The sequence below is a fragment of the Larus michahellis genome, chromosome 2 (assembly GCF_964199755.1).
Source record: "Larus michahellis chromosome 2, bLarMic1.1, whole genome shotgun sequence".
In the NCBI taxonomy this organism is placed as follows: domain Eukaryota; kingdom Metazoa; phylum Chordata; class Aves; order Charadriiformes; family Laridae; genus Larus; species Larus michahellis.
Window position 1 is genome coordinate 91,940,184 of NC_133897.1, and position 14,040 is coordinate 91,954,223.

The following is a 14,040-nucleotide window of genomic DNA, read 5'->3' on the forward strand; positions in this document are numbered from 1 at the left end:
AGGGTAATGACTCTATGGAAAGCAAGGAAAATGGTTCCTCTGAAGTACAGAGAGGTATAATTCTGTCTTAAGTGGCTTTACATATTTGCTGGAAGCAAGGATGTCATTATACCAAAGCACGCCTTAAAATTTCTGGTAACCATCAAAACCACCACTAACTCTGCTGCTGCTAATTTGCTGCTAATGTCTTGCTGGTATACTTCTCTGTGGCTACGTTCGTTCTTTGCATTTACAATCCTGACACTTTCTTTATGGCCTCTTTAAACTCAGCTTTTGGACTCCAGCATACATGTTCATTGAGAGCTAATTAGGCAGGCTGCAAGATGCCCTTGCCAAACAAGTCACAACTTTTTCAAGCTATTCCATTGCTGGACTGATGTGAACAATAAGGTGATATTACTCAATGTTTGTTGACGTATATTATTATGGTTATTGCCGTTGTACCCCAGCTCCCCAGAGTATTGTTTAAATACTTGATATAAAAGATGAAAGCAAGCAGATAATGAAAAAGAAAAAAGGAAATATCTTGTACTTGTAGTTGTTAATTTTTGGCATTGTGTAATTAAAACATCTTCTTTAATGTTATTCTTGCCAGTATCTAATTAGCAGAGCCATCTGCCTAAGAAGTGCTGGACCATCTGTCTGGAATACTCTTCTGTTCATTTTTTGGTTCTTGACTAATTAACTTCTTTCTCTACGAAATGTAATAGTACATTCTGTTTCTACCCTTCAATGCAGTTCCTATATAAAAATACACATGAACGTGTACCTGTCTACATGTGTACATTATGAGTATCTGTGTAGCTATAGGAGCATAGTTCTTCTAGGAGATCTGATCGTACTCGGTTGTGTGTGCAGCTGTCACTGTAGGTGAAAGCCACGCGTTTTTTGTTGACCTGTAAGTAAAACTAATACATATCTCACTTAACACGTTCTAATTGACCAGTCCTTTCTTGACCGTATTCAAATTTCAAATTTCCTGTCTGCATTTACTGATTAAAATTATAATTGTAGAAAGGAGCTCTATTAAAGTTAATTACTTAGGGTTTGGATTTTTTTTTCCCTTTTGTATTTTGTAATTTTTCTGGAAAACTTAGAATAATTTAGGTTGGAAGGGACCTCCAGATGTCTTGCCTGAGGACTGACTTTGTTGCTGCATGTTGGGCATGAAGAGAATCCCTTGACAGTTATTCCCTAAATGGGAGGGACGTGTGAACCGTATTCACTGCTTCTAAACTTTCCATGATTCTCTTCTAGTGTTCTTCTAACGTATTTTGATAAATCAGTTTAGGTTGAAGATTTTCTTTTGGCTTCCATTGGAGCTAATTTTTTTTTGCATTTATTTAGTTTGCCTGCTGAAGATACAGTAGGTTAACTTTTAAGCAAGATTCCTGTCGTTCATCCAAACAGAGAAGTTACGGAAATACATTTGTTGTTCCAAAGAATATAATTAATTTTAATACTGTAATTTTTAACTTAACGTAGATGGGGTTTGGATGTATGTTTTTCTTCATTTTGAAGATAATAGTTTCATTGTATAGCTTGAGCTGGAATTTATTTCTTCTCTGGCTGGAATCTCTCGCCTCCCACTACCCCTTGAAAAAAAGGAGAGATTTCATCTGAAGGTTTTGAAGCACTTTACAAACATCAATGATGTAATGTTTAAAACACTGATACAGTTATTTACAGTTGAGCATTCACAAAAAGATGCCTGCCATCAGTTTGAAACTTGAGTTCAAACTTAGGGTTAAGTGTGCACCAAAGCCATGTTTCTGTTCAATCTGGTTGTATGTCAAATCTTTATGGAGCTTTGTGCTCCGTGTATATTTTTTAATTGAAGAAAACAGTATGTGTTCAAAAGTGAACTGTGACTTCCTCATCAGAGTACGCTGGGTCAAGTTCAAGTTGTACCTGTCAAATTCAGTCTTGAATTTGAGACTTGAGTTGGCCACACTGACTTTCATGGGGCTAAAAATCTCCCTGCGTACGTTTTGCACTGCTCTACTGGTGACTGTTACATAATGAAGGTTTATTTATGTCTCTAGAATGTAGTTATGCTGAAGATCGGGGAATTAGAAACAAACTAAGCCAAGACATTAAATTTACAGAGATGCTTGAGAGACCGTGTTGGTAGCAGGATTTGTAAAAGCCATGCCTCTGGAAATAGTGTCAGCTTACTATCAGAAACAGACTGATGTGCTACCTTAAACCCTACTCCTTAACCTATGCAACTGTCTGCTTTGTGGAGATGCGTAGCAGTAGCTGATGTACTACCCGTCCTTATTTTCTCTAGCACTAACGTTCAAATGCCTGTCTCCTCTTTCCCCAGAGCGAACAAACTCGAGTGCCTATAATTTGGTTCAATGAATTTTGTTGTCAGCTTAAGTAGAATTATAATATTAATTAAAAACAGTACACAGAATGCCAAAGGTTGTATTTTGCCTTGTGAAAATTGGAGCTTCTCATTAAAAAATGTAGGAAAGAAAACATCCTAACAGGATAAACTTTAGCCATGTAGACATTCATAGTGAATCAAATACCCAACGGGGTATGCATATCGCATTTGCACTGCTCATCTGAACTTCATGGAAATACCAGCAAACGGTATCAAGCAGGATAATATGTCAATTTAACGGAAGCGGTGGATAGCAGTAACATCTTTAAGTAAGCATGATTTTGCACTTGCTTTCTACAATAACACAATCTGTATATGTCTGTCAGGTCTTTCAGAATTAAAACTTTAAAGTCTTACTTTTCTACCGACAAAACCCACATTGCTATTATCGTGTTGGGACATTTTATTTTGTCTTTCTGTGCTGAAGTTTCAGGACACATTTTTCTCCCCTTTTTTCACATTGAAATGACAATTAACTTGAAGAGTTTTATGCCTGTCTTCCCCCTGAATATTACCACTAGGCTGTTTTGACTATCTGAATTTCCATTTTGTGGGAAACTCCCCCAAATTTCCTGAATCACAGAATCACAGAATGGCAGGGCTTGGAAGGGACCTCTGGAGATCATCTAGTCCAACCCCCCTGCCAGAGCAGGGTCACCCAGAGCAGGTTGCACAGGAACACATCCAGGCAGGTTTTGAATGTCTCCAGAGAAGGAGACTCCACCACCTCTCTGGGCAGCCTGTTCCAGTGCTCTGCCACCCTCAGGGTAAAGAAGTTTTTCCTCATGTTCAGATGGAATTTCCTGTGTTCCAGCTTGTGCCCATTGCCTCTTGCCCTGTCACTGGGCACCACTGAAAAGATTCTGGCCTCATCCTCTTGACACCCACCCTTTAGATATTTATAAGCATTGGTGAGATAAGATTAGAAGAAAAAAAATAGCTATATATAGAAATGTTTGTCTGTACCTCCTCTTTTAATTTAATCAGCGATAAGACATAAATATGCTTTACTGAACTATGCAGGAACCTTAGGGACCAAAGTACAACAGCTTGAACAACTCATCTCTTCAGATGCCTTTGTAATATACTTTGTAATATACTTCATTTGCAGCCTGCTCTGTTATTGTCTCCTCCAGCAGTGGAACCCAGGGCTATAGGACTATAAGTACACTTGATTTCAAAGATGGCACTTAGCTTTGTCACCAGTGTGTCTGCACTTATTTATTGTCCAAACAATATTACTCCTTTGGCATATGTTGTCATTAACAGGGTTTTCCCAGAGAGTTTGCCATTTGGTTAGCTTGCTAGCATATGTATTTTATACGTAGTTACAGTAGTTCATTCTGTTTGGGTTCTTGTATGTGCTGTTAACTATGGTCTCCAGAAATATTACATAATGTTTTAATATTTAATGTCTTCATGTAAATCCATGCATTTCGTGGGCATCAAAGAAAGAGAAGAAAGCTTATTTTCAGTTGTGTTAATAATGGTATTAGTGGTTTTGTGATGTGGTGGTAAAATGGTTAATATTTAAAATTTGAGAGGTCTAGCTAAGACATTTATCCTAACTAGAAGACCATTCAACTAACAGCTAACAGTCTGTGAGTGTTTCCAACTCAGCACTTCTGAGCTAAGGTAGTACCGGGTGTGCCACTCCTACAGGCTTCACCAAGAGCCGTATCTCTATATTGTCACGTTATTTGCTGTTCGATTCCTCCTTAGAAGCATGGCAGTCAGCAAGCTCCTTAAGGAGTCCATCCCTCCCGGGATGGATACCTGGCTTTGCTAACGTTGAAATGATTGTTTTCTTCACCTCTTTTTCTTCCCCCCACCCCGAAACAGTATATGGGCTGGGACTCTGTGATCACTTCACAGAGAGCAGGGAAGCAGAGGGGGAGATGCTGTCCCGATGCTCTCTCACCATGCTCAGAGTTACTAAAGCTTCTGTTTGACTTGTCCTAAATTTTACCTGCACTCTTATGCGCTTGGAGTCCCTAGATTCTCCAGCCATGACCTGTTTGCAGAGATGTTTTCTATGCTTTTCTCAGCTTTTGTGGAAAGCTTGAAGAACTGTCACTTTTGACTTATGAATTTCCCATTTCCAAAGTCTATTGATTTTCTTTTCCGAAATTTCTAGTGCCTGAGAAATGTAATTCATTTGCTTGGTTTGTGACATTGTGTAATTTTTGCATTTCATATCCTTCTCCTTCAAATTACTCTTTTACTGTGGACTTAGAGCCAATTGAAAGCTGTGTATTTTGTCACTGAAAATTGATTAATTGACGTACATTTTATCTTTAATCCAGTCTTTCTGTCTTCTTTCTTCCTGCTGTTCATGCTTGGCATATTCTTCTCAGTTCAGTTTAGGCAAGAACTTTCCTTCAAACCTTCTTTTTAAGCACCCGTATTCCACTAAGTCTTTCTACTCTGACCTCCTACTGGTAACTCTTGTGTTTCTCCGGGCATTTAACATTTTTAATGTTGTTTAGAAATAATATATTCAGTATTAGATACTTGTATCTAGTGCCATATAACATAGATTCAATGTGTCCTAATGGGTTGGTAGGAATTTAGGTTGGTCATCCAAGAGCAGTCTTTTATACTGGGATTTCTGTTATGGCCATAAATCGCTTTTCGCATTACAGATTCAAAAAATTAAAGTCATTCCTGCTTTTTTGTCTGGCATACTGCTGCTTTTTCTTCTAATTCAGTATGAGATTTCTTTCATGCTGCTAGATACAGTTTTTTTATAAAAGCTAGGGTCATTCACAAGTGGATTCTTCCAGTTTTCAGTATATTCCCCAGTATGCTGTAGTTGTTCATCTGCAAAAGCAAATGCTGTAAATGGGAAGGTTTGGGGTGGAGGAAGAGAAGTAATGGCATTAGTTTTTATAAGTCTTTTTTTTTCCCCTGAAACGGAAAAGCTCATTCTTGGGCTTGTTGAAACACAAATCAGAGTACTGCATAGTATACTTTGAAGGCATTTTCCCCCTTAGTTTAAATAAGCTTTCACCCTATTATTTTTATTAATTATAGAGTCTACTTGCTATTAATATAGTCTCCATTAAAAGACAGGTACAAAACATTACCTATATTAAATCTGAATGAATGGTCTTTCATTAGTTCCTGGTAAATAAAAGTGAAAAAGCTGTTCTTTCAGTAATTAAGCAGCAGTAGTTGGTTTAGAAATCTCAGTTCTTCCTGATAAAACTTGAAGTGTTTTGTGGAATTTTTATCTAAAGAACACACAGATGTGCACTGTGAAAGTGAAAGAATGCAGGGTGGTTTAAAATGCACTTTGACTACACCGCATATACAGGCATTCAAATATGTACATGTATTGGCACATAAATGCCAAGCAGACGACCTGCTCCACTGAACAATAGAGTTCCTAAGTCATAGCTGTTGAATGTTAAATATGGAAATAATTGGAATTAACTCATGCAGTGAAACTGTAGTAATGCAGACTAGGCATTACAGTCCTGGCATAAATTTGTTTAAGCAGAGAGACAGCTCAAAAATGAGGATAAATTGCTTCTGCTTTGCAGTGCTCCATTCCAGTGTTGTCTTGTATGTGTCTGCCTGTTGTGCCTTTCTTGGAATGGATGTTTTAGTGCTTCTGATTAGTGCTGCAGTCATACCTTGAGAAATTAAAATCTCCATTTGATGCTTGAGATAAATACTGCAAAAACCACAACAGGGCACACTTTCCCACAGTGCAAGGTCTCTCAGCAGAGCTGACCTCGGATGCTGTGGTGATGCAGCCCAGCCCTGCTGGGGAGAGGGGTTCAGCCTTTCTTTGTGTTCCAAACTTTTTACCTTAATAAAACTCATTAAAAAGTGGCTAAATAGCATCAAATGTGACTGTGGTTGTTTCTGCTGTAGCGGTAGGTACAGTGAATCATGAGGATGGCCAGCCTCACTTCAGATTGACACCAAAAACCCATCAACAGCAAAACTCCATTTCTAAGGAGAAAAAGCATATAAGGTGATTATGGATAGAATCAGCCACAGCTAATCATTAGTATGTCTCACGCACATATCTCAAGCATGGGCTTAGGTAGCTCTGAGGTTTATATTTCTTGTGTTCCCTGCGTTTCTAACTAATTCCTGTTGGTTGCAGGCAGTGGAATGGCAATGTGATGAAGCTACTAAAAGAGCCTGTTACAGTAAAGGCAAATCAAAGGTAAGCATGAGACAGCTGTTCTGCTTTAATACAATTTGTATGTTAATTGCAGGTGTAATTCAGTGTATAAATCTCTACCTTATACATTTTTACTGTCTCCCTTGCCGAAGAGAGTTGCAGGAAAGGAGGCTGACACTGATGTACAAGCAAAGGAATAAAAAACAATATGGGGAGTGTGGGGTGAGAGATACAGTCACATGATTCTTTTCTGAAATGATCAAGAACGTTAGTTTCCAGTTTATTGTTTTGACTGTACAACATGTCATCTGTAATACACTGTATTCTCACTTCATTTTCAGTGCTGTAAATCCCAAATAACTGTGTAATTACTCTGTAAAATCCTCAATTTATTTCCCTGTGTATTAGATGCAATTTTAGGAACTTTTATATTTCATATCTCCTGGCACTCTAAAGAAAATAATATGAAATTCACCAACTTTTTAGGCATGGGACTTGATATATTTTTAGTATTCAGAAACAATTCCTTATCTGGCCAGCTACAATTTCTTTTATTCAGCACAGGTAAGTGTAATGCTAAGCTGGAACCTATATCAATGCTGTGTTCTTTTGTGGCGGTCCTAAGCTGAAGCTAGTTATCGAATTAGTTATAAACCCAGTTAGAAATTTATACAATTTATGTCTGTAATTATTATACTGTTTAATGATTAAAGTTAATTGTGTTAAAACTTAATGGGAAAACACATCAACAGCGATAACTGCAAAAGGGCGCACTTGTGTTCAGTAGAACACGTCAGCATATGTTATTGATGTGCAAAACTCAAAAAACCCCAAGCTTCAAAAAGATATTCCAAAAGCTTCTACCATCTAGTAGAGGAGGATTCTCTTCTGCACAGTCATCTTATCACTGACTTTTTAACTTCTCCCGTTGAACAGTTCATTTCTAGCTTTTTTTAATAAATGCTGGAAAAAACTTGGTTTTTTGTACCATTGGCCTGTTCATTTCCATTTGAGACTAAAGGTGGAGAAGGCCTCACTTCAGAAGCAGGGCGTGCTGTACTGTGAGGAGAGAAAAAGACAGAATTACTTCAGGGAAAAAAAGCAAGTGTAGTGAATACGTAGTGTAAAGCTTCATGCATGGGAGGTGATTGTCTTTATGGAGGAGCATCTTTCACTGTAGAAATGAGTTTACTGTACTGGGAAAAGGCATTAATAGAATGGTGTTGCGTTCTTTGTCCTCCATTCCCTTTCTTTCCATCCCAGTGTGGGAAAGAAATATTTAGGAGTTACTGGTCACTGTCCATTAAAGTGCAGGATTTTCTAGGTATACAGAAAGCATTAATAGCTAGAGGAAAGTAATGGGTTGGATTTTACTTAAAGATTTCTAATTTAAGTAGACAAACTCTGGTGAATCAAGTTATTTGTGAAGGCTTAAAGGGCAGAAATAGATTATAGATCAGAAGGCTTACTACATGCTCACTTGTCAGTTTGTGGTAAGAAAAGAAAGAACTTTTGGGACCTCATATTTTAAGCAAATGTTTCACTTTGTAAGTTGTTATTTCTCCCTACAAAATTTATGCTTCTTCATGTAATATAACCCTCAAGCCTTCATCCTTAGCTTTCAGAGGACAGTGCTCTGAAGTAAGAGCGCATGCTCAAGTGACAACATAATATGGCAGATTGCATTATCAGAGTAGAAACTGTCACGGTAGGAATGCATTGTGTAAATAAAAGTTTGTGCTTTTGTTTCACAGTGATTTTTCCAAGTTTAAGATTGTGAGAATAACATTCAACCTATCTGAAAGTCACAGTGACTGCGCAGTGAAAGTGAAGTGACTGTGATCTAACGTGATGGATAGAAGGAATGGTAAATGTGAGACTATAGTAGCGTACTTTTGAGTATTATGTTGAGAATACGGTTTGTGATGTAAGATCCACATTTGATTCAACAATGCAGAAGCATATGTTGCTCTTAAACAACTTCACACTGGTGAAATGCATTTTAGAATGGACCTTAGTGTAGTACATACATGCGGATTTTCATTCATGCTCATCACACCCTTTTGAAGAAGCTCGTGATTGGAAGTTATACTGTCACTGTAAAATAGTATATACGCTATTCTAATCATGACCTCTGAGATTGTTTCTTAGTATTGTTATTAGTTGGATAAAGATTTAGTGTTTCTTTTGGATCCATAGCCTTGTTCCTCATTCACAGTCTAGAGGAGAAGTGCAATCCTTATATTTTATTACATTCAAAGATAATCCTGGGAGGAAATAGTTCTGTTCTTATCGTTACCATAGGGCTTTTTTTTTGGTGTACAGACTTGTGGCCTGAAGGCTGCATGTGGGAGTTGCTGGAGAATGCAGAGATTTTGACTGAGGCAACCTACCCAGCTGGAATGACTGTCTTTTTGAACTTTTCATGCCTCTTTTGCTTTCACTGATGTGACAGAGGTTAAAATCAAAGGATAAATTTAAAGCCAGAGAAAGGATAGACTAATGATTGTCTTTTATTGCCTTATGTCCAAGGCTAAACCAGGGTCACTGTATTCTCTGTATAGGGAGGACTTAAGCATGCAGATGAGGAAAGCACCTGATCTGTGAAGTGCTGCCCTTTCTAATCAAACCACAAAAGCCTTCCCTTGGAAAAACTGAGGAATTCACCCCAGTGCTGCAGAGAGTTGTCCCTTTTCAGAGGAAATCCCCTGGGAGACACAATTCCAGTTACTGTTAGCAGGAAGAGTGCTTCCTTACTACTTGTTGTAGTAGCCCAAATTGGACAGTTACTGGGGGTTGCATTTCTATAACAATTTTCAGGGCGACTTCAGCTTTCAGGGCAGACGTGTGACTGTAGGGAAGGGACAGGAAAGACTGGAGACAAAATACACAAGGCCAGCCCAGCCTGTGGCGAAAGGGAGATGAGAATTACAAGGACAGCTGTGGGTAACTTACTCATTCAAATCCTGGTTTCTTTTGAAGCTCTGCTGCCCACAGAGCAGCATGGGCGCAATGAGTTCAGGCGGAAAAACTAAAAGTCAGTTTGCTGATGGAGTGCCCTAAAACCTGAAGATAGCTTTGAACCCTGAAGCAACTCTAGTATTTTTGAGATAATGGTCAGTTAAACACAACTCTTTTTTTTTTTTTTTTTTTCCCCCTCTTTCTCTTGAGAAACAAGCTGCACAGAATTTTTGCCTCTAGCTGTTAGCAGTAGTTGTTGTTCTTTATGCTTTAGGAGCCAACGAGGGAAAAGAGCTGAAGGGGAAAATATATAGGGACATCTGTCACATTTGACAGTGTAATGCGCACTTGACTTTTGAAGGCTGATGTTTGTTACTGAGATTTCAGACATTTATCCACCAGTTTAAGCTGTTGCTTAAAATAACTAGTGGCTCCAGGAGTGAGCCAGACAAAATTATGTCCTTGTGGCCAGCATGTGTTAGCATTTAGAAATTTAAAACAACATACACGGTTAAGAGAATAAATTAGGCAATTCAGACTGGCACTGGTGGTAGGGACTGTTATAAAGAAAAAATATAAATACACATGGTAAAAATACAATAACCAAAGAGAGATTAATATATATATATATATATATATCTCATTGAAGTCTCTTATCCCTTGCTTATTTCAGATTCTAATGGCTGTGTGTGTTAGCATCTGAACTTTCAATAAAAGTAGAATCATAGAATGGTTGGAAGGGGTTGGAAGGGACCTTAAAGATCATCTAGTTCCAACCCCCTGCCCTGGGCAGGGACACCTCCCACTAGAGCAGGTTACTCAGAGCCCCATCCAACCTGGCCTTGAATACCTCCAGGGATGGGGCACCCTGACGAGTGAAGAATTTCTTCCTAATACCTAATCTAAATCTACCCTCTTTCAGTTTAACACTGTTACGCCTCATCCTATCACTACACTCCCTGATAAAGAGTCCCTCCCCCTTTCTCCTGTAGGCCCCCTTTAGGTACTGGAAGGCTGCTATAAGGTCTCCCTGGAGCCTTCTCTTCTCCAGGCTGAACAACCCCAACTCTCTCAGTCTGTCTTCACAGGAAAGATGCTCCACCCCTCTGATCATCTTCATGGCCCTCCTCTGGACTTGCCTCAACAGGTTCATATGCTTCTTATGTTGGAGGCCCCAGAGCTGTATGCAGTACTGAAGGTGGGGATCTCGCCAGAGCAGAGTAGAGGGGGAGAATCACCTCCCTCAACTGGCCACACTTCTCTTGTTGCAGCCCAGGATACAGTTGGCCTTCCGGGCTGAGAGCACACACTGCCGGCTCATGTTGAGCTTCTTATCCACCAACACCCACAAGTCCTTCTCCTCAGCACTGCTCTCAATCCATTCTCCACCCAACCTGTATTTGTGCTTGGGATTGCCATGACCCAGATGTAGGACCTCACACTTGACCTTGTTGAATTTCATGAGGTTTGCACAGGCCCACCTCACAAGCCTGTCAAGGTCCCTCTCGATGGCATCCTTTCCCTCCAGCATGTTGACCGCTCCATGCAGCTTGGTGTCTTTGGCAAACTTGCTGAGGATGCATTCAATCCCACCATCCATGTCGCCAACAAAGATGTTAAACAGTACTGGTCCCAAAAAGATGTCGCACGGGACAATGTCAAATGCCTTGCACAAGTCCAGGTAAATGACGGCAGTTGCTCTTCCCTTATCCACCAACACTGTAACCCCATCATAGAAGGCCACCAAATTTGTTGGGCATGATTTGCCTTTAGTGAAGCCATGTGGTTGTCACTAGTCACCTCCTTATTTTCCATGTGCCTCAGCAGAGTTTCCAGGAGGATCTACTCTGTGATCTTGCCAGGCACAGAGGTGAGACTGACTGGCCTGTAGTGCCCCAGGTCTTTTTTTTCCTTTCTGAAAATGGGGGTTATGTTTCCCCTTTTCCAGTCAGTGGGAACTTCACCAGACTGCCACGACTTCTCAAATATGATGGATAGTAGCTTAGCAAATTCATCCTCCAGTTGCCTCAGGACTCACAGATGAATCTCATCAGGTTCCATGGACTTGTGCACCTTAAGGTTCCTCAGATAGTCTTGAACCTGATCTTCTCCTACCGTGGGCAGTATGTCATTCTCCCTGTCCCTGCCTTTGCCTTCTGTGGCTTGGGTGGCGTGGCTAGAGCCTTTGCCGGTGAAGACTGAGGCAAAAAAAAGTCATTGAGTACCTCACCCTTCTCCATATCCCGAATAACCAGGTCTCCCATTTCCTTCTGGAGAGGACCATATTAAAAAGTATTTAAAAATTAAACACAAGTGTGCTTTAAAACGTTAGCCTATATAAGAAACATTGCTGCAAATGGATAACCATATGAAGCCAGGTTGTCCTTGAACTGTCAAGTTGGTTTTAAACTTAAGTAGCAACCTAGCCTACTTGGCTGCTGAATTGTTTCTAATAATTGCATTTTGTTTCAGGTATGCTGATATAAAAGTAGAAAGTACTTGCAAAATGAATTTCTTTCAGAGATATTTTTATAAGAGAATAGGAAAGTATATGGCATAGAGGTCAAGATGAAATGGAGATTAAGACTCATGAAAGTTGGCCACCAAACCTACCACCACCCTCCAAACTTAAAAAAACCTTTGGTTTTGAAGTCCTTTGCCACATCTACAACACACATCTCTTTTTTGCACATCTAAAAAGTGAACTAGTACAGCTGAGCTTGACTCCAGAGCTAGAAAAGTGACTCTGAACAATTAAAAAACTTGAGTTCTTTTTCAATATGTTTTTGGGTGTTGATTGTTTTATTCATGACTATTTTTTTAATTTGTTTTGCATTGTTGGGGATTTGTCATATGAAGAAAATAACCAATTATAAAAGCTGTTCTTTCAGTTTTGATTTTGTTGTACTATGTACCCAGCAAAATTTGATATGAGATATCTTATTTGCCCTGTTGCAATATGGATTATTGTGAAGTTGGCACGGGACTTGGGAACATGAAAGAAAAGAATCTTGTGAATCCTAGGAATGTCAGAGTTTAAAAAATTAACATTATTTTTGAACAGAAAGAGTGGGTGATCAGCGTGCAAGTAATTTGGCAATGGCACTATTTCAGGGAGCTCTGGAATATGAAGAGGAGAGGTTGGATAGGTTGTAATGTCAGAACCCACTTATTTTTCCTACACTTAAATTCCACGGCTTGCTGCAAAGGGCAGGATCGAAACAGAACAAAGAATTAAATTACTGTGTTATATTCTGTGAATGTCCCTGAACACCCTTCCCAAAAAAAAAAAAAAAAAGGAGGAATTGCATTATTATTTTTTTTAGTGTAGTTAAAACAATCTGAAACAGGGAAACTGCCCAGAAGTGAAATAATTATTTTTTAAAAGTCTTGTTGTACTTCCTAACTCTGTTATATGGTTTCATGTTGGCTTCTGTTTAGTTGAAAGAATATTAAGATGACAGTTTTGGTAAATTCAAGATAAGATGTATTTTTACCCAATGGGAATCAAATCTTAATTCTAAGTTGTTTCACACTTACCTTTAAAGGCTCAAAGACAACTGCATTTTCATGTGAGACTAATGCAAATGTGGGGTCTGGGGGTATTTTTTCAGAGAGGTGGGTTTTTTTGAGATTTTATAGGAAGGAGGTTGTGGGTCTTTCTAATTTTGTTTTGTATGAGGAAAGGTATAGGTGATAAATTTTGAGAGTTTTCTCAGAGATCTTTAAAGTATTTTGCCGATCTTGCTTTGCAATCTGTTTTGTGCCTGTTCAATTTATTCAGGATTATATTTCCTGTCTTCCAGAATGAGAGTCTTTTTTCAAGATAAAGAAGCAAAATATTTAATCTAACTGTGGGTCACATAATGGGACTTCTGCACCATTACTATTGCATGGATTTACTTACATGATTCCATTTAATATCGGTTGCATAGATGTATTTTCACAAGTGTTTTTTTTTAATGCTTTGCATGAGACTATCTTGTGAATGAATGCTAGAGAGCATTCAAATAGAGCGTTCCTGAAAACTTTATTTTCTCCAAGCATATTGTCGATCTTTTTCATTTTATTAGATAGGGATGTCCATTTTTGCAGGAGGAGTGCTTGAATCTCTCCTATATACAGTTCTGGGAGATTTTTAGTACTGCAGAAAGCTCTCTGAATAAACACTAGAAATTGCTGGTGGTTTCTAGCTTCTGAAATGAGAGAAATGAACATCATAAAGCCTTCACACATTCTAATGGGGTAAAAAACATTTAAGATTACTTGAGGGGTGAGCATCTATATATTGAGGTAATGACATTTCTTGAGAAACTTCAAATTAACAAAAACATAGGTGCTTCTAATAAAACATATCGTGCAACTTATGTAACTAGTAGAGACAAATCTGCCTCTGGACATCTCAAGAATTTTATTGATACTGTTTTCAACATACTCATGTTGCTGACAACCTGTTTTTTTCTCCTGTTTTCCTCTTGACTTCCTCCCTTGGCCTGATCTGTCTTTGAAAACAGCATCTGATCTCTTGAGACAGCAGTGT

General features: G+C 38.8%; 1 protein-coding gene across 8 annotated transcripts in view; it reads left to right on the forward strand.

Moving 5' to 3' along the window:
* The window catches only part of SEMA5A (semaphorin 5A), a 353,355-nt gene that overhangs the window by 185,461 nt on the left and 153,854 nt on the right, over positions 1-14,040 (forward strand). For all 8 annotated transcript variants that reach the window (XM_074576222.1, XM_074576228.1, XM_074576225.1 and 5 more), the window contains one exon: positions 6,519-6,581. In XM_074576222.1, coding sequence (XP_074432323.1) covers positions 6,519-6,581 — 63 coding nt within the window. The remainder of the gene's footprint in view (positions 1-6,518; positions 6,582-14,040) is intronic.